Source organism: Capricornis sumatraensis, chromosome 1 (genome assembly GCF_032405125.1).
Source record: "Capricornis sumatraensis isolate serow.1 chromosome 1, serow.2, whole genome shotgun sequence".
NCBI lineage: Eukaryota > Metazoa > Chordata > Mammalia > Artiodactyla > Bovidae > Capricornis > Capricornis sumatraensis.
The window spans coordinates 159016816-159042174 of NC_091069.1; the positions used below are offsets into that span (position 1 = coordinate 159016816).

Here is a 25359-nt window from a genome sequence, read left to right on the forward strand (position 1 = left end):
ACATTAGGCAGTGGTTTCTTTTGCAAGGCAAGGAACCATTCTCAAGCCTCTACGCAGAACACTGCATGTGAACTCAGCTGACAGGTAATGGATCTGTGTGGTCAGAAGTTCTTCACTGACCCTCTGGGTGTGCCATGCAGTCATTTGGCACAGGCTTTGTGGTAGTGAACCTACACACCCACATAGGCTTTGTGGTATTGAACACACAGACACACACACACACAGACACACACACACACAGACACACACACAGTGAACCTACACACCAACATAGGCTTTGTGGTATTGAACACACACACACATAGGCTTTGTGGTATTGAACACACACACACACACACACACACACACATAGGCTTTGTGGTATTGAACACACACACACACACACACAGGGCGCGTCAGGGAGTCTAAACCTACAGCAATAAACGCGACAGCAGGGGGAGCCAGTGGAAGAGCTAGAAAACTGTCAAGCTGTGTGTTGCAGCGTCACCGAGCTTATTGTGCTCTTGAGGGTATTATATGATTATGTGACAAATTTAATATTCTACAGATTATTAAATTTAATAATTAACCTTTGAGGTTGCAATTTTTCACTTTATTCTAGTTTCAATCTGTAGCTAATTTGGGGGGATTGTATTAAGAGTTTATTAGTGTTAATAATGATAAATCCTTATAACTAATAATTGTACTGTTGATTGAGGGCATAATATGGGCTGAGCACTGGGCCAGACTCTTTACTAACATAACATGTCATCTTCACAAAAGGAATACGGGGCATATAGTGTTTCTGTTTTGAAGGTGAAGATGTGGTCTTAATTATTTCCTTCAGTCCACACAACAAAAAGTAATGAAGGCTTGTTTGTCTCACACAAAAGCCATGTCCTTTCTATTAATACAGTGTGGGTTCATGTGACTAGTCAAGTTACTCCCAAGTTAGTAATTGTATTAAATGTGTTTGTTTTCTTAGTCTAATGATAAGGTTAGTAATTGAATTCACCTTGTCTAGAAAAAGTAGAAGTGACATATATCAGAGAAAATTCAGCCAGAGGAAAATCTTTAGAAAGCTTCAGCCCCTAAGTTGATCTAAAGAAAAAGGAAGTGAGTGGGATGAATAGGGAAGGACTATCAAAAATGATAGATAGCACCCAGGAGGAGAAATCCCCTAAAACTTAAACTAGCCCTTTCTAAATGATCCAGGTGGCTTATCAGATATTTGCCTCAACAAAAGCCTCTTATTCAGCAGGGAGAATTTTCTAGGGAGAATTTTCTCTAGCAGTAATGAAGCCCCCAGTCTCTCCTGGGGGGACAGCTCCATGATATTCCCTGTTGGGCCTGGGGTCACCTGTAAGGATATCATCACAAGGCAGATTTGCCTCCTAAACTGAACTGAGAAATACCTGTCTTAAACTGAGAAAGAATTCCCAATCATGAGGAATATTGTTAGCTGCTCTAATGATGACAGAATTTCTCTAGGAGAAGACTTCTTTGTAAAGATCCTTAACAATATATGTCCTTCTCAACTCTTTACTGAGTTAAGCTCGAAATTAGAAATTAAGTCTTCCTATAAAAATGAGATAGGACAGTGCTGTTCATTGTTGCAACTGTGCCCAGTTGCAGTTTTACAAAATTTGAAGAAGAGCATGCAGTCACCATGTAATGGTGTGTGTATGTTGATGTGCTTACTGAGATTTGTGGTCTTCACAGTTAATCTTTGTACTTTAGAGCATACTCTTAAGTGCTACTGCTAGTATTTTATATAAGACTTCGCTTCACCAGGTCTTGTCATATTGCCTAACACATTTCTCTTCAATTCTCAGAAAAATATTTGTTGACTGCCTTGTTGCTATCTTTTCACAGGGATCCCAAATGTATTTCAACAAAAAATTAGCTAATTGCTTTTTGTTGAATGTGAAATGACACTAAATCTCTTTTCTATATGACCAGTTGCTGAGTTGGTGTTTATATGAAAGTAGAAATGTATAACTTGTTTTAAGGTTATAGAGTTAAATTTAAAGCCTGGAATACTCATACTTCTTATCGTCCAACAGCCATCCAAGTCACACCTGGTTTTTTTGTTGCTATTTTTGAGGTTATTTACTAACATTGGTTTCAAAATTACAATCCCAAACCTAACACATTTAAGTTATTTGACACTTGAAAGCAATGATATTCTTATAAACTAAGGAAAATTCCTGAATGGGTGTGAATGGAGAGCAAAAATTCTGATATCACAATTAATATTCTTTATATGAATTGTTTTTCATATAGATTTCTTCAAACACTTCACACTTGGGTGGTGCTGAACCTGTAAAACGCTGTGGAAAGTCTGCACTCTTTCAACTGGCTGAGGCAAGTTTCTAAGAATACATTGCAATAAATCTGCAGTGGTTGAAGTCACAAAAAAGTTAATCATAACAATGTTACCTAAACTGAACTATCTCACCTGTGACCATAATGTGTGTTGTATATAATTTTCAACAATGAGAGGGGTTCATCTTTAATTTAAGGAAAGTGGACTTTTGCTACTAAAAGTCATCAAGCATTGAAAAAGGTTATCCAGGGAAATAGCAAAATCCTTTCACAGATAGTATTTTAAAATAAAGTCAGTTTTTGTCTCTCTCAGATTGATAAAGTAAGTCCATCCTAAACCCAGAAAAATGGTCTAGGTAATTTTCCTCTTCTCTGATTCTCTTATATTAATAACATCTATAAATCTCTGGAAAGCACTACTTTTAAATCAGGTAGTTGATGTTTTAATTTGGGGGGCTTTTTTAGTGAAGAACTCAAATGACATGTTCTAAAGTCTGGTTTTATAGCATCTCTCAGTTGTGCATTTGATGTGACATGGATATAAAATGCTACTATTCCTTTGGTTGAGTGAAAAAGATGTTTTTGTAAAGCCTGTGAAGGACAGAACTCTCACTTGTTGGGGACAGGCGGGGAAGAAGACGCCGGAAGTGATTGTTACTGGGGTGGGCAAGAGGGGGACTTCCTTTGCCAAATTGTGACCACTCTGCCTTAAAGGGAACGTGTAGGACAAATGTCTTTAGCACCAGACACTGTTGTAGTGGTTTTCTCTTTCAGTGAAACAAATTAGGAGGTACAAAATGGGTAACCAAATATCTCTCATTAAACTTTCTCTCTTTTTTTTCTGTCTTCCTTCCAGTCCATTTGTTTCTTCTGAGTGTGTGTGTGTGTTTGTGATAAATTATTTTGAGTTTATTGAACTTAATGGGACAGCCTGTCATTTTCTAAATTTTATGGTAGCTTGTGTCATTAAAATTTAGGAATTTTAACTATCTAAGTCCAGCCAGATCCAAATTAGAAGCATAAACAGTAAAGTATGTAAACAGTGGGACAAACTAACCCAGTTGTATCTGACATGAAGCTGACATGCTTCTTGTATAAGACAAATTCAGACTCAAAATAGAGGGCTAGGAATAACTAGAAAACTTAGGGAGACCACAGGGAGTAGTTTTTAAAAGAACTGGGTAAGTCAGTAGCAAGGTACTATTTCTGTTAGAACTAAAGTGGTAAAGATCTGGCAATGAGTGTGCCTTTAGAGTTGTAACCATGTCTTCATAAGCAGGGAGACGATGAGGTCATAAATTTGTCAAGTATCTAAGACTATATAGTTTGTCAAAATAATTTATTTGAAAGAAATAATTATTTTTCTTAAATTATATGAGTGTATAGCCATTTTGGCTCCTCCTGTGGGGGAGGATTGTGTTTATATATATACACAAACTTATACATACGATCTTTTAAATATTAAACAGCACTAATCTGTCCTTGGTGGCTGAGATAGTAAAGAATCTGCCTGCGATGCCGGAGACTTGGGTTCCATCCCTGGGTTGGGAAGATTCCGTGGAGAAAGGAATGACTTCCCATTCCCTAGAGAATTCCATGGACAGAGGAGCCTGGTGGGCTACAGTCCATGGGGTCGCAAAGTCAGACACAACTGAATAACTAACACGTTCAACTTTCAATCTATAAAACAAACTAACTTTCAATGTAAATATACATTTATTAGATAGTTTTGTATTGGAAATGTATGGGCCTTAGAGGTGCTTTGCTGTGGGGGGGTGCTAGAGCAATGAAAATTTGTCTTCTCATTTTCTTTCTTTGGCACAACAGTCATTAAAAAAAAAAAGGATTCCCCATTAAATCAGAGCTCATTAAAAAGAACACTCTTCTAATTTGTAGGGATGCATCCCAAATATGAAACAGATGCTATGGTCTAACAGATGTTTCAGTGCTGGTGTCGTAATTTAAAGGGGTAAAATGACTGCAGTAAGCCTATTGCAATTATATAGCAAATCAGCTTATACTCAGACTTAGTTTCATATAAGATCTGAGTAAAAATATATGCTTTTGATAACACAGGGTCAGTAAAAAATTATTTACTGAGAAAATCTCACATTATTATTTGCACCACATGAATATGATGCCATTATGCTAATAGAGTGTGTTTTAGAATAACATCCTAAAGCCTTCCCAGTTTGTAATTTAACATAAATATGTGCACAATGGATTAATCAGCATCTTCAAATAATCACCAGTGGAAATATGCTTCCTCAGTTATTTTTTTCTTCCTTGTGTAGTTGATGTTCATCTTTTCTTGAAAAGAATATAATATTTAATTATTTCAGGTACCTCTTTAGATAAGCATGACAGGGTATTGAAGAGAATTTTTCCTGTGGCCCAAATTGTTGCTGTTGTCAGAAATCCTAAAGAATAGCTTTAAATTCACACATTCCAGAGGGAAAGCCACCAACAAGCCACCTTCAGTTTGGGCCAGATCTTCTCGAAGGATTTATAAAGAGACAGCCTAACCCAGCTGCCATCCGATCGACCACCCCAGGGGTTTTCCTTCTTGTCCCCACCCTAACCCCAGGGGTGGGGTGTCACAGGCTGGGCAGTCACTGGAGTATCATGGCTTTTCTCCTTATCCTGTGGAGGAAAGCAGAGTACTTCCTCTTCTTCACCCCTGGCCTCTGTCAAACACAGTGAAGACAGCTTTGAGAGAAACCCTGTTACAGACTGAGTGAAGAAGTGTCTTCTCATGGTTTGGCAAGAAGCAAGCAACGTCTTAGATGTTGATTTATTGCTGCTGCCTTCTCCTCTCTGACCAAGCAAAAAGAGAACCAGAGGAAATCAACAGCAGGAGAGACTTAGAACAGCTTGCTGTGCTCTCTCTCCTGGCATTGCAAGGATGCATTTGTTTTCCAGGGACAAATGAACAAGTAGAAGGTAGTTCAACTTGATCAGGCAAGAGGCCATGCGCCAGTCATGGGGAGAGGGCTGGCCTGGGACTGTCTGATCGTTCATTTGACAGTCTGAGGAACTCCCACTACAGGAGTGTTGTTCAGCTAGTTTGCACCAGGACAGCTGTCCCAGTACTAAAATACCAAAACACCTCCTATTGTTGGTAAAAAGACTGGGATCCTAGCAACTAGAGGGCACAGCAGGGGGCCTGCAACACCCTGTTCTAGCCCTGACACCACGTCCCTTCTGGTTGCTTAGCACTCCTGCCTATTAAATATTTTGTATATCATCTTTGTCCTTGACATCCCTACCAAGGTCATTCAGTCTTACATGGAGTTAGTAGGAACAAAAACGTAACCAGGGGTAGTTGTTTTTACCTCCACCATTCCTTCTTCTGTCCTTTCAACCAGTGGCTTTATGTCTTGTGAAGGAAGGGCCAGGAACCAACCCAAGATCTAACCACTCACCCTTCCCAGCTTCATTCCTGCAGCTGGGCATGGGGGGAGTGGTTGAGGAGCCCTCCCAAAAACAGGCTGTTTCCTACAAGAAAACTCTTCTCTTGGAGAAAAACAAGAAATATGGTGGGCATATATTTGTTGCTGTGCTTACACCCACTTTAACAGGCAAAAAGAAAACTGAAAGAGGCTGGCAGCAGACAGAGAGGGACTTAGATTGGCCTGCTTCTCATTGTGAGGACCCCTCCCCATTTCCCAGTACCCAAGCTGGGAGATCCTCCAGCAGAAGGCTCTGCTTTAGGCATTTGATTGACATTTTAAATTGGGTGGATTTTTAATAGCTGAAAGAGACCTGAAAATTCTGGGATCTATTCCAGTTATTTTTCAGGAATCTACTCCAGGTAGGAAGGGAGATTTGGCACTGTGCTGCTAAGGTCAGGGAATTGTGAAAAATACAGTCTTCTATGTTTGAACCTCCATGAGGTTCATACTGTTCAGTTAATCAGTTAATTGGTACAGGTACTATAATGTATTATGTTTCCTTTCCTTTTGAAATTAATTAGGTCAGGTCACATAAAGAGCAGCAGAGCATCCTCCTAGAGATCATTGTGTATAATAGTTGCTCTAGTTGGAGACTCACAGAGATGTCTTTATCTGTACATTTTCGCAAAGAAAATGCTACACTTAAAGATATCTGTTACTAAAATTGCTCAGTACAGCAAGTGGATTAGTTTATTCATTTATTCTAGCAAACAGTTGTTTCTGAGAGCCTATTCCATGCTGTTAACAGTGAGGCAGCTGACGCTACCTGCATATGGATGTACAATGAGATAACCTGTGAGCTTTCTTTTGACATCAGTGGTATTGGAAGACCTTAACTCCAGATCCAGTTTTGGTGTTTGGAATGCTTAGTTAAGGGGCTGGAGCATAAGCCTAAAAGTATTACTATTTTACTTCTAATTTTTTTATCTGCAAGTAATTTTTATTATCTATCATAAGATGATAATGACCAATGTCTGTTATCTACAGTGTGTTAGGTACTCTTTTATGTACTTTATATTAAGTCATTGAATTCTCACACCTGTCCTTTGAGGTCAGTATTATCATCATTCCTCTTTTACGCAGTTAAAAAAAAGACAGAAGTTTTGTGATTCACCTAAGGTCACATGGACAGGAAGTGTTAGAGCATCGCCAGAAATCTAGGCAGTCTCTCCACAGCCTGGGATCTTCAACACTATGCTATTCTGTCACTTGTTTTAGATAAATATAAAAGACTGTGCAAGTTAGTTGTTACAGGAGTTTGCACGTTATAGAAGGCTCTATGGAAGACAGCTTACTCCTACACATATGTGTATGGCTGAATAAGATGACAGATTGTTCAAGACTGCTGTCAAAAACATGGAGCTGATATTTCCTTTTTAAAAAGTGATTCTACTTTTGCAGCTGTCGAGATACATCTTATACCCTTAAATAAGTGCCTGTTTGCGAATATACTTTGGGAGATACTGTGAGGACTATAGGAAATTATAGTATACACCTCCTGTCCTCTAGGAACCTGTTCTCCAGTTGTAAGGAGATAAAATATAAAAAGTTAGAAGATAAGAAATAAATTAATGGTGCAAGTGGTTTCACAGGAAATCATGCAATGAGATGAGGAAGCTCAATTGGAGTGATACCCAAAGTGAATGTGTAAAATCAGTAAACGGAGCAGTGAATTCAGCTGGAGTGCTCTGGGGACTCAGCACTGAGGAGGAAGCATGAAGACAGATGGTTCTTTGAAGGAGTTCTTGGGGAACAGAGGTTGAAACTAGCAGCCTTTGGGCCACACCCAGCTTTAAGAGATACTCTGTTTGGCCCACAATTTGTTGACCTGTGTTATATCTTACGTTCGAATTAGTGGCTAATACTTTAAAATTATAGATTTCAAGTAAATGCATATAGAGGGCCTGGAGACACTGGACCAGCCTCTGGCATGAGAACCGGTGGTCAGAGCGGATAAGTGGCTGTCCCCTTAGAGAGCTGTTTGTGGTACAAATATCACTGTCCTCTCCTTTCCCTACTGAGTCCAGACTCTGAGTCCAGTAGTCATGGCCAGTATCCATTTGCACTTGTTCATTCCTTCCCGCCCCTGGCCTTTTCTACCTAACCAGCCATACACACTGGAGATAGTGATTTATGCATAATTAAACAGAGAGATGGGGGAGATACAGTGAAGAGACAAAGGCAGGCAGACATGAAATAGGTAGGTGACAACAAGTAAATCAGCTGAGCATGAGTGCAGGGCTGTGCTGGGAGATTTATGCAAGGTGAAGGTAGAGTGTCGCTGCAAGTCAGAACTGGGAGGGTGTTTAGTGTGAAGCAAAGATACTTGTACTTGAAAATAATGAAGGGTGATTGACGATTGGGAGCAGGGGAGTGCAGTGGTGAGAGCAGCCCTTGAAGAGATTCACTTGCTGGCTATGGGGGTGGCAGGGTACAGGGGATCCAGCTGGATTTGACAACTGAGTCTATGTCAGAGGGAAGGGAAGGGAGTCAGCAACCACTCCAGCCCTGAACTTGAGTGTGTAGGAGAAGGGCTTCCAGAAGTTTGCCTTGAGTGATCCTGGAGCCTGACTGTGAGAAAGCTGGATGTTTGTTAACCTGGGGGGGAGCCCCAAAGCAGAAAAGCATGCTGAGGGAGAAGAGATAACTGAGGACATCCAGTACTCAGAGTCCACATGAGGGGCTGGCCAGCTAGGTAGACGGCCGAGTTTAGAAAGCAGAGACCCATGTTCCTCTGAGCACAGGAGGAAAGGTGAAAATCAGTCGCCACAGGATTGCTGGATGCATCTGCGTTGTGCTTTTCTTCTCTATCACAATTTGTGAAGCAAATCATCTGTTACGGTGCAGCTGAAGAAAGAGAATGCTGGACCTCTCCAGATACACTCTTCATCGATGTAATAGGCAAGATTTTGGGTATGGTGGGTCCCAGGGAATTGCAAAAGTTTTCATTAACCCTACTTATTAAAAAAAAAGGAGATGTTTTCAGAGGCCTCAACACCCTAGTTTTTCTTACATTCTAACTTGCAAAAACCACATATAATGAAAATCAAATGGATGGGTAACAATGAATTTATTACAGTAACTCTAAAAATTAAATCTTATGGAAAATTATGGCTCACTGTAAGAAAAGCTGAATTATGTTAAAATTACAGAAATTATATAAGGATAAAAGTAGGAAGTCTCATCCCTCCTGTTAGCACTCCGGCCCACCACCGGCATTATAGGTGGTATTTAATCAAGATGTGACTCTGCTTCTGTGTTCTGCTGTGTCTTCGTTCTCCCTTCATCCTGCTGTAGCCCCCTGAAGCCCAGAACCTCAATGTGTAGTTCCCGGCTTCACATACATGCTTATCACAAAACAGAAGTCTATATATAATTACTGTGTATTTGAAGGGGCCTTTTATTTGAAAGTGGTGCGTTTCTTTCCTTTTGGTGCAGAGTTGCAAGTCATTTTTAGAAAACCCTTATGCTAAAACTTTTCATTTTATTTCTAATTACACCAGTTTACTTTTGTAGGGACTGAAATATAGCGACACACCTAACGACTTCCTTTAATACCACTGAAGGAGACTTCAGTAGATGGCCTCTTGAAACAAAGGCCATCCCCACCCCATCTAATGTCTTTAAAAATGGTATAGTTCCTGAAGAAATAGCAAATAAGCATTTAAACCACCATTCCACCTGGCCCAGTTGTTATAGCAAAGCAAATAGTAAGCTATTTAAGACGCACAGATTTTAGTGTTGAGAGACACTTAGACCACTGTTGTGTGACCAGTTATCTTTTATAATAAAGAAAATTGAATTTTCTTAGCAGTGATGCTATTCTTTATTCTGTGAAACCATCAGCCAGTATATTTTTATGGCAAAAACATCCTGGTTCTATGTAATTATGGGAGAGGTGCACATCTTGGAAGAACACTGCTGAATGTCATCCTGGGGTTATGTCTACACTGTTTTGGCAAATAATAAGCCAGTACAAAATCACTGTAAACATACCTTGGCTGCAAAACATTTGTTTTGTACTAAAAAGCGGAAATTTTGAAATTGAAACTTCTTGATTGGTGTCAGTGGGTCTGTTTTCACACTGCCTTGTTTTTAATTGAGCTGGCTCCTTGATTACAGACAATGAAAGACAAAATATAATTAAGACTGAAATAATATGGTATATTTTGGAACTACATACACATTTCTTTGTACTAGTTCAGGGAATCTTCTTCTATGGTATTCTTATATAGTGCACATGATTAATTATGCTTCACTGGTTATTTCACTCAGTCTTTTAAAGCAGGACACATTAATAAGTGGATCTATCTTAACATTTGTCGAAAGGAATACATTTTGAAACGTCCTTGACTTGAGGAGATAAATGTTTGTCGTAGCACAGATTTATTATGTCTTTAAAGCAACTCCCCAATAACAAACCCTGAGCCTAAGGTGTGGTCTTACATGAACTGAAAATGACACCCTCTCTGAACTCAGAAATTTAAAAAAAAAACCTCCATTTTATCTTTATAAAGATTTCAATATCTTTATTTTTTTCTCTGCAATCATTTTGAAGAGAATAGTTTTTTATGTGTCTGTCCAGCATGTACATTCAAAGGATCTGGGTTTCAGCATGATGATTTTTGTTTTTTCAGGGGAGTGAGTTACATTTCTTCTAGCACATCACTATCAGGCCACTCTGACTACACGAAACAGTAATAAATCTCAGTGTGTTTCCAGTTGTCAGAGGTAAAATTAAAATATTGGTGAGTGATTTTCACGGGTGCTCCTGGGAACCATAACTAAGGACAGTTTGATCGTGGTCTGGGCCAAGCCACAGCATGGTCATAATTAGCATTGTTTTTTATAGACTCGTAACTCTTTCCTGGTATTAATCAGAATGCATTTTAGATTCATCATTTACCTCGGAACTAATGAACCATTCAATCCAACACAATTATCTTTTGAATGCCTTCATTTTGAAAGCTACTAGAATATTCTTGGAGGAGAATACAAAGGTGAACAGGATATATTTTGTGCCCCCCACTCTGAGTTACAGTTATTAAAAATAGAATAATACCTGAGGGAATAGACAGTAGATATCAAATATTTATGCCCAGCATTTGATTTAAAACATTAACATTTTAAGTTCTTTGGTACAGCTGTGGGAGTGCCATCCAGCAGGTGTCCTGCAGATGATTTTCCATTCTCACTTTTAAAGAAGGTTATTGTTCTATTTAAGATAATAATAGAAGAATAAATTGTCATTTACTAAGGCATGTTCTGTTTCAAGTCCTGATTAACAACCAACCCTCTACTAAAGGCAAATGAGCTAATTAATAACAGACATTAATCCTGTGCAGTTTTATACACTTGAGTTCACATTGATTTATGTTCTTCTGTGGCCACTATGTGCACATCCTCACATACGTGTATATAATGTCATTCGTTTGCACTTTCCTGAGTCCCACTGAAGTGTTACATATACACCCAAAAGTAGATGTCACTAAATGATGCTTGTACCCAAAAGGGGAACTGAGCTTGATTATATCTTCAGTAAGAGATGCTTCTTAAAAGATAATTGATTTACGATCTCCCTGAATCTAATGTTGTTGGGTATGGTTTTCCCTTTGGTATAGAGTCATTCAACCCTAGAATGAATAATTGGAGCAGTTGGTCTGCCAGGGCCATGATGTGCTATTGATGATACCAGTATGAATATTACTACAAATAATAGCCAGCATTTAACGTACATGGCATTAGCCCCCAAAGGGGTGGTTGTCATAGTGCATTATTCTTGCTCAGTGCTGGATACCAACTTAAGTACTATTCATGTGCAATTTGCTGAACCCCTCAGTATTCATAAGGCAAGCACAGTATTAATATCCACATTCTAGAGACTGAGGCACAGAAAGGTTTAGAAAAAAGGAACTAATTGGTGGCAGAGCCAGTCCTTGGTCATGGACAGTCTGGATCTAGAATTCCTGCCTTTTGAAACGGCCTCTCAGTAACAAAATTTGCTCACATCTAGGAGTGATGGCATCTTCTTTGGTTTTTTATTTGTTATTGAGTCACTAAGGCATGTCCTACTCATTTCCATCTTCTAAGAGGTACTAAATCCATAGCTGTGCCCGGGCTCTGTTGATGTCATGTGAAAATATGGACCGCTATTTCCTAGAAACTTTTGAAAATTACTTCTAATCATATTTGAACTCATAAAAAAGAAGATGAAAACTGGGGATTATTGGAAGTCTCCCCGCTCCCCTCCACAAAGTTACTGTCTAATGTGTGTCCCCAGGATCTCTGTGCCCTGTATGATGGCTTATATCCCAGGTGGCCGCAGACTCCCTTTCCTGGGTACCCGTGTCCCCTGATTTCCACCTGGATTCAGCCAGTGGGAGACCCTGGCAGAAAAATTGCGGGATGGGAGAAAGAAAGAATCTGGGATTGTGCAGGGAAGGGGATGAGAAAGGGGTAGAGGTAAGCAAAGGCGACGTCTCTTTTGTGTATCCAGCTCCCAGGAGCGTGGCCCACCATGGGTCCGTCTTCCACCAGGAACCTAGCTCCTGGGCTTCATAGCACTCCTTCCCCCATTTGTCCTGCCTGCTGTTGCTAATCCCTGGGTTACCTCACCATCTCCTGTTTGGGTGTTCCGGTTCTTCATAACCTGTGTAATCAATTCATTCCAAGCCATAAATTCCCTCGGCCAGATCTGCCTTCCGTTGTTTCTGTTTATGTACTTAGTCCCTGACTGCTGCACAAGCCACCCTCATTTTCTGTTTCCTAAGCTTAAAAATAGGCTGAGAGAATGCTGTTGGCATACTGTGTCCAGATTTCGGCAAAACTTCTGACAGGTCATCTTACGATGTCCTTGTAAACAGAGTGGGAGGAATTTAGAGTGGATTATTAAACATTCTTAGGTTGCTATAGTTTATTAATGTTCAAAATCAACCTGATGAAAGGGCTCTAAAGGTTTGTCAGAAGGCTGTGTCTTTGGCCGTGTCCTACTCAACATTATTACCAAAGATTTGGACCAAAACACAAAAAGCAACTTTATCAAATATGTGTATAAGACCAAACTGGAAGGTAACTTAATTCAGACTTTGAAAAGGATGTACTTTGTAAGGAAAAGTGAAAAATCTTGCATCTAGGTACAAAAAATATAAACATATTGAATGGCAGAGACCAAGCTCCCCAGTGTAGTTATGTGGGTAGTCCAGAATTTTAGTTGACTACAAACCTAATACAAGCCAGAAGTTTGACCTGTTTTAAAAAAAAAAAAAAAAAACCAGTGGGGCAAGTTCATCTTTGGTTCCCATTAGAAGATTAGGGTTGATATCAACTGACAAATAGTTTCATTTTTCATCTGGAATATTACAGGATAGCTAGGAACTTAATCTAAGAAAGATGAGTGTTTTCCAGACTTAACGTTATTTGCGAGTTTTATTTGTGCACATTCATTTATTTTTGCCCCCAATAACTCACTAGAGGATGTACTGTTACCATTTCTCAGCCTTTATATCCTCATATGGATTTAAGTATAAGCTCCGTAGCTCACTGTGTGGCTTTGGGCAAGTACGATGCTCACACAGGAACCCACTTCATTTCAATAAAATACATTCTCACTTCAGGATGACCATACTGCATCTAGATAAAAGGGACCCAACTTTTAAAAGGCCAGGAAGCCTTTACATATTATGAGCAGTTTGCCAGGGGGAGAGACTCATGGGAGCATAAAGTCTGTCTTCTAGGATTTGAAAGTCTGTCACAGGAGAGAATGAGTGAATTGATTTAAGTGGCTCAGGGAACAACCAGGACTAATAGGGTTACCTTAGATTTTTGCTTAATATTTAAAATTTTCAAACAGAATTGCTCTTATTGCCCTCTAATATGGTCACTGTCTTTGTGCCGAATGATGGTTAACTCATTTTCAGGTGTTTTAGTAAAATGAATTTCTATACTAGGAAGAATGTTAAATTAGATAACATTAGATAATTAGATAAGTCTAGAGCAGCACTCAACTCTGAGTCTGATTTCTGTGTGTTTGGGTTTTGGTTAGTGAGATTTGTGATTTGTAGTTATTTGTTTGATTGTTATAATTTAATTTCCAGCCATATAATTGTTTTCCTTGTAATTTAGAATTAGCATGCTCAATTTTTGAAAAAACTTTTAAGAGCCTGAAACAAGGAAGTAAAGCTTGACTATGCTCAGTGTAATTACCTTCCCAAGAAATATTATGCTATTTCCTGGAATATGTCCCCAGAGCGAGTGTCTGCATTTGTTCCATTTCATTCCTAGCTATAGAATTCTATCAGGGGTGATAAGGAGCATCATTCTGAAATATATTGAAGCTGAGAATAGAGTTTGCAAAGTGTTATTGGGTTTGCTAAGATGAACCTGTGCAAATGCAAACCATTGGTTCACCACTGTGAAAATCAAGGCCTGTGTGGCAAAGGCCCCTGAAATGACTTATTAAAGGCCACCAGAGTGATAGTGCTTGAAAACTATAAAATTTACCTTGATGATGCCTTTCTAGCCTTCTTGCCAGAACTAGCATAGTGTCCCTCCCCATTTGGGGCAGTTAGATTCATGAAGGACTAGTATATTTGAGAAAGGAAAATAAAAATTATTTCAAAATTAAGACAAAAACAGCAAATCTCCCCTGAGAGTAAAGTACACAGGGAAGATGAAATGTATCAATATTACAGAATTAATTTGACGTTTTGCTTTGATTTTTTTTTTCCCTGGTTGGGCCTAATAAAGGGAACTTCTCAGTCTTCATAACTGTTTGCTGAGGCCTGAAAGTTAACTGATCTCCTGAAAAAGACAGCTCTGTTGTGAATTTGTAGTATTTCAGATCTTTCCTATGAATGATCCCAAAGGACTGGGTACTCTCGTCACCTTCATTTCTTTAAAGAAACCTCACTCTACCTGCGTTCCCCCAGCCTTTTCACCAGTTTCTTGCCAGATTTATTAATCATACTATAATTCTTATGGAAGGGTTTGAGATGCCCTGAAATTACTAAGGGAAAAAATGAGGTGAAATGGTATCTGATGTTTAATTCAATGTATTATCCATTTTAAAATGGATACTTTAAAAAATGAAATCTTTATAGCTGTTAACAATCTCTGGCAACTTGCCATTCCATAAAATGGTGATTTTTCTTTTAAAACAGTTCAGTTTCCTACTCATGTACTTGATGTGGGGGGCTCAGCATGCCCTAATAGTCTTTTTCCTCTAAATTGACAGTCAGTGAAAAGTAGATAAAATGAGTAATGGCTAAGAATCCCTGTGCTGCCATTGGTCTCATCAGCCTTGTCACTGTGATGAATTCCTCCGAGGTGCTGGGGGGCTGGGGTGGAGGCTATCAGGACAACGTGGGATGGGCATTATTGATCCTTATACCTTTAGTGGCCTGGCACCTGGGCACCTTACAGGGAGTGTTTCTGAGTGAAAACCTAGGTATTGAAGATGAATTTGACAATGAACTATAATATCCTTTTTTGAAAATAGCTTCAGATTGCAGTTTCAAAGTACCTAGAGCTGCTGCAGAGTAAAATGGCAACATTCTCCTTTAATGTCCTATATGTGAAATTTGGGGAGTTTAAAAACTAACCGAATTACTGCCAGATCTGTTTTGATACTCAAAAATTTTCAAATTTTAGGGAAAGTGATATAGTATATGTATCTTACAGTATGCCATTCATTCCTCCAGTATATATTCAAATTCACAGAGATTTGATAGCCAAAACATGTATAGTCATGCTGAAATAAATTATCAATGCAAAGCATTTTCATTATAGTTCTGGTCAGAATTTACAGCCATGTAAGTTCGGATCAGATCAAGTTTGCTAACAAGTTTTTTAAAGAAAGCAACCTATTACTTACTTTTCAGAGCTTTCATCTTATAATTTCTAATTTCAAGTGATTAGGTAGAAATTGTTGCTATTTTCCTCATATTTCCCTAAGGAAAAAAGAAAAGGTAAATATCTGAATAGAGTTTGGGGGTGATTTACTAAGCACTGCCATGCACGCATCATCTCACTTACTCCTCACAGGGTCCTCTGAGATACCTGTCATCATCATTTTTATCTCACAAAGGCAGCAGAGGACTGAGGGCTGAAATGACTCATTCTAGATACAGAGTTAGCAGGAGCAAAATTGGGACTCAAGCTCAGGTCTTACAACTCTAGCTTCCCCACTCCTTTTACCAAATCTCATTTTCATACTAAAAGCTTCATCAGAAACTGGAAGATGACAATTTGAGTGTATGTTCTTCCAGAGCTGAATGATTATATTATAAAACTTTTATTAATTTGAATAAGTTAATTTTTCAGAAGTGGACTTGTTATTGTAAAGTTTGAAGTTTGTTTTGATTATTTTTTTTAAGGATGCTATTTAAAAGTTTAAGGTAATTTCAGGTATGCAGTAATGTGTTTTGTTCTCATTGTGTTTACCTGTTTAGATGTGCCTGGCATCAGAGGGGGTGAAAATGGAAGAATCAAAGCTAATAAGAGCGAAAGAATTAGATGGTGGAAGAATTAAAGAATTGGAAAAGGGAAAGGAAGAAAGAGACACAAAAATGGAGAAAACAGATGAAGCCAGGTTACAGAAAGAAGCAGAATTTGAAAAATCAGCTAAGGAAAATGTAAGAGATTCTAAGGAAATAAGAAATTTTGAGGAGCTCCGAATGGATGATATAATAGGTATAAAAATGGAAGCTCCCAAAGAAATTAAAAAGGAAGAATTAGAGGAAGATCAAAAATGTGGCCACTTCCCTGATTTTTCCTACTCTGCCAGTAGCAAGATAATAATAAGCGATGTTCCCAGTAGAAAGGACCACATATGCCATCCTCATGGAATCATGATCATCGAGGATCCCACAGCCCTAAGCAAACCAGAGAAGCTAAAAAAGAAAAAGAAGAAAAACAAAATGGATCGACACGGAAATGATAAATCCACACCCAAGAAGGCCTGCAAGAAGAGGCAGTCCTCGGAGTCAGATATCGAGAGCGTCATGTACACCATTGAGGCTGTGGCCAAGGGAGACTGGGGCATTGAGAAGCTTGGCGACACCCCTCGCAAGAAGGCCCGCCCATCCTCCAGCGGAAAGGGGAGTATTTTGGATGCCAAGCCACCAAAGAAAAAAGTGAGATCTAGAGAGAAGAAGATGTCGAAGGAGAAATCCTCAGACCCCACCAAAGAGTCAAGACCTCCAGATTTTATCAGCATTTCTGCCAGCAAGAACATTTCTGGTGAGGTGCCAGAGGGTATCAAAGCAGAACCGTTGATCCCCACGGAGGATGCGCTACCACCCACCCTGTCAGGACAGGCCAAGCCTGAGGACAGTGACTGTCACAGAAAGATAGAGACTTGTGGCTCCCGGAAATCGGAGAGGTCTTGCAAAGGTGCTCTTTATAAAACCCTGGTGTCTGAGGGCATGCTCACCTCTCTGCGAGCTAATGTTGACAGAGGTAAGCGACTTCTCAAAATCTGAAGAGAACATGGAAACCTAGCAGAATTCCTCCTTCAGAGGTATTGAAAAGCAGTTAAGACTACAGTAAAGAACATTAGTATCAAAATAGTATCTTAGATCTGTATGAGTCTTTGTGGTTTATAGAATATATACATTTGTCATTTTACCGTATGTTTTAGCACCATAGAGGAACGTTTCTATTCAACGTAATTCTCAGAATATAAGTGTTCTAAGTTACTCCAGTCTTTTTCCTTTTTACTGGTGTCAGCTGATTTTTTGTTTTGAAGGATCAGTATTGCATGTGTAGAGCTCTTAGTCTGGTTTTTAACTGATGGAAATAATTTTCAGAATCATGCAGGTATGGTTGACAGAATCTTGACCTGTAGACTCTAGAAACAAGTCTACACTTCAGGCTGATTCTGCAATGGAAAAGTGAATAGTAGTTAGTCTTTCTCATGAGTCAAGTAGCACCTGTTGCGTTATGAGACTGTGGATCTCAGTCTGTAAGTTACTTTTTTACACATTCTGTTAACTGAAGGTGGTCCTGAGTTCTCTGAAATAATTAACAAATAGCATCATGCAAATAGTACCTAAGGGGTCAAAAGGTCACTTATGAAGCAATTAAGATGATTTCCTTTCCATCCCAATGTGCCAAGCACACTCTTTTGAATTTCCTTAGGGAAACGAAGCTCAGGAAAAGGAAACTCGTCTGATCATGAAGGGTGTTGGAATGAAGAAAGCTGGGCATTTAGCCAGAGTGGGACCAGTGGAAGCAAGAAGTTCAAAAAGACAAAGCCAAAGGAAGACTCTGTCCTTGGGTAAGTGCCTGTGGGCACAGTCAGCCATGCAGCACAGACCACACGTGCAGTAGTACTAAGTTTTCAAGGTAAACAAATCACTGACAGCTTATTCTTTGAGTATTCGGTCAGCACTTACTGTGGTCTTAGTAAACTCATGAGGAAATGCAGATCATCATGTGATTCCTGCTGTTAGCATGGTGTGTGAATAATAGTGTCTTTCATGTTTTAATTATGGTACAGAATGTGTAGATTGTAGACTTAGGCCTGAGTTTCAGTTGAGGTCCACCTTGTACTAGTGGTGTGACATTGTAAATCCTTTCATATCGCCAAGATGTAGTTCTAATCTGAAGTTTACAATGAATATCACAGGCTTATACTTTGCTAATTTTATATACCCTATGTACTTCATATAATATTTGTAAAGGTTATGTACACATTTATAAAATAATGGCAGCTGAGAATGTACATAAAATTATGTTCCTACCTCTAATCTTGTTTTGTTTAAACCAGGTTCTAATGCTCTAAGGTAAAAAATATTAGATTGAATATTCTCTCAATACAGAGAAATTTCAGCAATTAATTATGTATTAAAATGCAGTATCAAGAAGGAGCATACATTGAGGTAAAATAATTAAGAATTATTTTATTTTTTATTATATAAGACAGACTCCTAATACCAAGCTTAACATAAAGCATTTTGATAGGCAATGCAATACTTTATATTGGTGAAAAAAGAAAGCATCTAAATGTTCAGTCGTACTGTCCTTTGGCTTTTTCATTAGCCAAATTTGAAAACAATACACGGAATAGAAATAAGTACATTTTAATATATTTTCCATATTTTTTCATAAGTATGTTAAAGGTATGCAAATTTTATGCATTAGGAGTATTATATTTGTTTTATCCATAAATATTTGCATTTCTTTTTTGTGGGATAATGTACTTTGTCAACTGGACATTACAATGCTTCGAGGTCTGGTTAATCTTAAGGCCCTCATTACACAGTGGGAGGGTGGAAAGTATTTCTCATGAGGATGATTCCTCAATATTATTTATATTGAGATGATATATTTATAACTTTATATATTTTGTTCTAATATTTTTTAAAGTCCAAAGTTCAGATTATTTTGCCAACATTATGCTTAAACAGTGACATGAAAATCCTCACCTTTGTTATTGTCAAGCACAGAAGTATTTGCAGGATTGTCTTAAAAATTGAGCATTTAAAAAAAAAAAAATTGAGCATTAGAGCCAGTGCTCTCCATCTTCTGGAATTGCCAGTGTCCTGTAGGTCTACACACTGAGAGAGGTATAGGTCTTATTGCAGACAGTGTGAAAGCCCAAGGGAATAAATAAAGCAGGCCTGAAGCCTCCCCAGCAAAAAGTTCTCTGGTGCTTCTATTAGAAACTCCTGAATGTTTTTACCAGTCTTCTCTGAGGAACAAGGAAAGTGAAACAGTCTTTTGGAAATCTGTTCCTGAAAAGAGATTGGGGTGTTTTTGTTTTAATCGTTTCTTAGGAAGCCACATGTGTTTAACTGGGGGTGTGATTTTCTGCAGGCTAAATCAGTGGTACAACCCTGGTCTTTCCTCCTCTCCCTTCTTTAAATATTGGCCTGTCAGAATCAGATTGTCTGGGCTTGCTTTATTTGGAACATGCCAGCATAGTTCCTGAGCAGTGAAAAATGCCACATCTGTCAGTCTTCTCTGAGATTTCTAAATGAGTAGTGTAAACCTTTTTATCACAGAAAATGTGCTGTTTAGTTACCTGTAGCCAAGGAAAATTCACTCTGTATTGGCAGTTCTACTTTTATAGACTTCTTTAAGAAAAACATAGGTAATTATTCTAGGTGAAAAAAGTGGGGGTTGGGGAAGTCCCAAGGGACCTAAGGAGTTACAGCTTACATTTTCATATTTCTCTTGGTTATTCAGAGTATCTAAAAAATTCACATCTTATAGATAGCTTTCTGACAGCAACTGATTAGTATCAGATGTTACCTAATTTTCCATTACTATAATTTATTAACTGAAATGACAAAAGAAAATTTTACTGAGGGAGGAACATCACCCACAAGCCGTCACCTTTAACTGCTTTGTTAGAACTTAATAATGGCCTTTTTCAGGGGGGCCTTTCTGATGATCATCTGACTGTCCTATTTGTGCTCCCCATGCTTGTACATTCCTCCAAGACTGAGAAAAGAGTCTTAGGTGAACACACCTCAAGTACATTTCTCAGGTAGCAGCCTAACGTGTTAACTTCTGGTAAGTGAGTACTCGAAGCTGCCCTCTTCCCAGTACGCCTTCCATTTTCCATCTCCCAAGCACAACAGTTCCCCTGCAGCTTCTCCCATCTGTTTGGGTTGCATCTTAGCTAATAAATCTCACTATAAATGAAAGCCAGCAACCAGCCTAGCTTCCAGCAGGCACACTGCCATTGCTGAGGGGCTACGTAGAGACAGTCAGCAGCAGTCCAAGGATTTCCCAACTTTGCTGGTGGCATTTCTGGAGTCATTTGTGGTTTGCGTTAAAGTCATGTTGCCTCTCTGCTGGTGTGTACTTGGAAAACTGGCTTTACTTTTCTCTTTGAATGTTTTGTCTTCATCCTGGTCAACTATCCAGAATTTTTTTCTAATCTTCAGAATATTTGTTTATTTCTTCTTTGTGTGTTAGTTGCTCAATCTTATTCAACTCTTTGTGACCCCATGGACTGTAGCCCACCAGGCTTCTCAGTCCACAGGACTCTCCAGATAAATGTGTGTTTTAATCAAGTACTAAACTAGTTAATGGGCTTGCTGCATGGCACTAGTAATAAAGTATTGTCTCCTTGCCAATGCAGGAGACAATAAGAGATGAGGATTCTATCCCTGCTTCAGAAAGATTCCCTGGAGGAGGGCACGGCAACCCACTCTAATATTCTGGCCTGGAGAATCCCATGGACAGAGGAGCCTAACAGGCTATGGTCTATAGGGTTAGACACAAATGAGCAACTTAGCATGCACACAAACGAGTCAGTAATTTTTTTAAATTAAGTTTACGAAGTTATCAATATAAATTACTAATTTCTGTAAATAAACTTGCCTATATGTGTGTGTGTATGTATATACATATACATACATATACATGATAATCTTCAGAATGAAAAACTTTTATGGAATATGCTTTGTATTGAACTTAATAAAAAATTCCTGTGCCAATGGAAAAAAAAACAGCAAATTCTCCACTTCAATAATACCCTGCTATTTTATATAATGTTTCTACTTTTCTAAGGTAATAACATAACCTGTCATGTGAGTTTATTAAGAAAACTGTGTTGGTAAATCTCAAGCATTTCTAAAAAGATATTTTATGTCCTTGCACAGAATTTAGCAATGTCCTAATTCTTAAGGAACCCCATTTTCAAATGGAATATCTTAAAATATATCTTAGATTGTTTCCTTTTTAAATATTTACATCATGTGCTGATTGAGTCTCTCCCCTCCCCTCTTTCATTAGCTCAACAAAGCTGGATGAAGAATTTGAAAAGAAATTCAACAGCCTCCCTCAGTATAGTCCTGTTACATTTGACCGGAAATGTGTACCTGTCCCAAGGAAAAAGAAAAAGACTGGAAATATGTCCACAGAACCGACTAAAGCCAGCAAAGGTTAGATGCGTGCTGTGCCTTCCTGCAGCATGGTCAGACTGTCACTGAAGCCGCTTCTGACCGTCTGCAGCTCCCTTTAGAAATGTACTTGGGTTTGCAGTTGAAGCAGTGGCGAGTTGGAATTTCAGTTGTTTTCCAGGGTTATCTTGGTTCCTGCCTTACTCTTTTCTCTTCTCGTCTTCTTCCTAAGTCTCTTCAGCCTTCGTCCTTGGGCATCTCAACCTATACATTTGCCCATATGCAGGTCTTAATTATACATGGTCTTCGACCTTCTTGTCTCCATAATTCAGGTTGGGAATGCTGAGCTTTTCTTGAGCAGGAACTGTTGGCTGAACCCAGTTCATCTGTTTCTCTGTGTGTCTGCAACAGGTTGGACTCTGGGGCAGTGAAATCCTTCCATTCACCTAGTCAGGAGATCACATTCTTAACTGGCAATTGAACCAAAACTCCCCGTAATACTTTGGCAATATAATTTTTATTGGTTTTATTAAATTTAGAGAAGTGCTATGTACATATTCTTTTTCAAGAATATCAGATTCTCTTCTGTGTATATCAAGGAAGTTTTTTAAATTGTCAGTGTGGCTTGGGGGGTTGGGGAGTCTCAGCACTCATGAGGGGCAACACTGCGGTTCGTTAGAGGGGTTTTAAAGAGTGGGGAGTGCATTCTCAGTGGTCACAACCCCTGGCACATTTGTATGGCAGAGGCTGGAGTTCTAAACATCCTAACCTGCGTAGGACATTAAAGTACAATGAAGAACTGTCCTACACAAAGCCACAATATTGCTCCCAGTACAAAACTTCTCTTTTGAGTTTACTTTAGGTCTGAAAGTTGGTAGACAAGTGAGTATACCTTTATTTTTCCACATAGAGGTAGAAAACGTCATTCGGTAGCTCTCCTCTAGAGGTAGTGATTGAGAGATGAAGAACTAGTGTGGGGGTTTGTTGTTTCCAGGATCAAATTCTGAGCAGGATTCGATGGCAGCATTCTCATAATTACCCTGTAAAAGAGGCAACCTGTTGCTCGCTCTATGGCAAATCAGAATACTTCCCTTTTTGTGTGTATTTAGCTTGAATGCATAGATGAATGGATAGATAGAAAATGATATCTATCTTTGCACAAATCTTGTCAAAATCTAGCAATCATGGAGAATGATCAAAGATAAATAGTAACAAGTATATATAATTTCACGGATTTGGAGGAGTCCATAACGTATATATCTAGGGAAAAAGTATATCTATGAAGAAACCTAAACCTTTCTCCATCAAGATCTAAAACCCCCACTGTACACTGAAACTGAAGCAAGGAGATCTGTATCTCAGGGTGGATCTGAAAAGGTGAGGAAAATGCCCTCTTTGTGATAAAAGGTGGGAAGGAATGTAAAAGTGATTTTAGAATTAGCTCAGTTTTCCACTGTGGTTAATAAAAATAAGTCTGGTGAATAAACAACTAAAAAAGAAATATTGCATCACTGAGTTTGCTCATCTAAGAAAATAAAATAAGGTTGTTCTGAGATCTTCCAAGATAGGTAGGAAAGAAATAAAGCAGCCTGTTGACAGGTAGGTAGCTGAGCACCATAATGGATTACCGAGTGAAATGACAGTCCTTGTGCCCTGGAGATATTTAGGAATAGGCAAAGCAGTCCATGAGCCCAAAGATGCCAGGTATCGTGAGCCCCCACAATTCTTGGATTTAAAGTTGCTGATAAATACATGACTTAGCAAACTAATAAAATGGAACTTAATTGATTGATGTGCAGGACATATGTTCTTCCTCCACTCCTTGCCGTTGGAGACATTCATTTTAGAGCTCTGAAGTTGGCTGAATTATCTATCAGGGACTGTAACAATAGATTTATTTTTGTAAAGCTATAAAACCCTGAAGTTAGGATCTATTTTCATGAGACCTTCTCTTGGGTCTTGGTTGTCTGTTATATGTTTTTCCTCTCCCAACTGAGATTAACAGTATTTCTTTTGATGTGAAATAGCTTTTTTGGAGCTTTGGATTATACTTCATACAATATCATCTTAACTCTTCTGTTATGCCTCTCAAGCCACAAAGTCCCTGGTTCTTAAAGTGTACCAGTAATTGCATAAATAAGAAGGCTGTCAAGACCTTAGATTTTGCTCATTCCAACTTGTGGAGCAAAATGCAATTAAAATAAAACAAATTAAATAATATATTCTCTATTTAGCAAACTAAAGAAGTAGTATTTGTAGTTGATTATAATTTGGTATTAGTGCCAGTGTACTATCCTACAAGTTATTAATGAAATTATCATACCAGCTGCATTGTAATTGCCTGGTCTTTAGAGGATAGAGGAGATTGTTTTCTTAGAGTCTAGACCCTTTGCATTTTTGCATAATGAATTGTTCAAAGCAAACATTGTGAGTGAGATCAGTAATTCTTTAGTAAAGGAGCATGTTTTCATAGGAAACCTCATTTTTTCTCCAACAACATTTGTCTGTATTTTATTTTCTCCTGTATTTCTTATTCAACATTTATTATTGTATTTTTCCCTGCCTTATACTAGGTATTTCTTTTTTTTAGCTACTCCAGGTTATATAACATGTATAGAATTTTTATGAAATGTAATTTCTAGAAGAAATATTTATGCATGCATTTATATAGTTACATACCTCAAGATCATAGGACCTAGTTGGGTTTATACTTGTATTTTTCCAGTGGTCGTCTTGTTTGTATCTGTATTTCCAAGTGGTCTTTCCCTTTCCCATCATGCCCTCTACTGTCTCCGTCCTGTTCCTTAAGTGTATGTAACGGGTCTACCTTCCTCTAACAAGGTCCAGGCCACATTATAGTAGGCTTAGTGTATCGATGATTTAGGCATAGAATTTCCCTTTGCTTCTAAGATTATCCAGGAAGTTATCTATCTCATTCGCAATGCAGGTCAGCTGCAGCAGCCCATTTCTACAGTGTTTTCTGGTTTATCTCACACAGTTACTCGTATATATTCAAATGAAAGCTTTGAATTATAAATCTAAATTTAATTATAACTTAAGAGATTTGTTTTGACACATTATTTTAAGTATACTGTTAATGTGTGAAGCACTTTTTACAAAAGTATCAGAAGTCAGAGTGCTCTGTAAAATAGTAGTTTTCAAGCAAGTAGGGTCATGAAGAAAAAGTTAATTGAGTTCAATTTGGAGTGTTTAAATTATGCCCAATCTTGACCCTTGACTCAATTTCTCCTTCCTTATCTCTTTTATCTTTTCACATTGTTTTTTAGCCTATTAACAAACATACTGTTAGTCTTTCTCATGTTTCTCCAATTTACGCTTACTCTGCAAGATTCAAATTCCCACTGTTAAAGAATTGAAATTTTTGAAAATCACAATGGAAATCAAAGAAGCGGGTTTGCAATGTTAAAGACTGAGGACAGAATCCCCTGTTTGGGATTGAGCTGACCTAACTATATTAATAGTGTTCAAGAGCTGAGATGTGATGAAAATCAGGCCATCCCTTTCCCGTCAGGAAGTGATAGCTTCCAGGTTGGGCAGTACTCTGTTTCTTGCCCTGTAGCTATTTGAGAGTCTTCACTGTCCCTAGACATTTTCTTAAGCATGGTGACAGCACATTTACAGGTATAAAAGGTATGCCTAATATAATCCTGAGTTTTTTAACAAAGCATGCATTTCTAGCCCAATAAGGTGGCTCCTCCTCAATGAATCCTAACTTGATT

At 38.5% G+C, this 25359-nt stretch overlaps 1 protein-coding gene across 1 annotated transcript in view; it reads left to right on the forward strand.

Annotated features, from left to right (window-relative positions):
- Nucleotides 1–25359, forward strand: part of BBX (BBX high mobility group box domain containing) — a 155690-nt gene that overhangs the window by 108323 nt on the left and 22008 nt on the right. The window contains exons 8-11 of the mRNA XM_068979246.1: nt 2266–2346; nt 16211–17219; nt 17901–18039; nt 21513–21661. Coding sequence (XP_068835347.1) covers nt 2266–2346; nt 16211–17219; nt 17901–18039; nt 21513–21661 — 1378 coding nt within the window. The remainder of the gene's footprint in view (nt 1–2265; nt 2347–16210; nt 17220–17900; nt 18040–21512; nt 21662–25359) is intronic.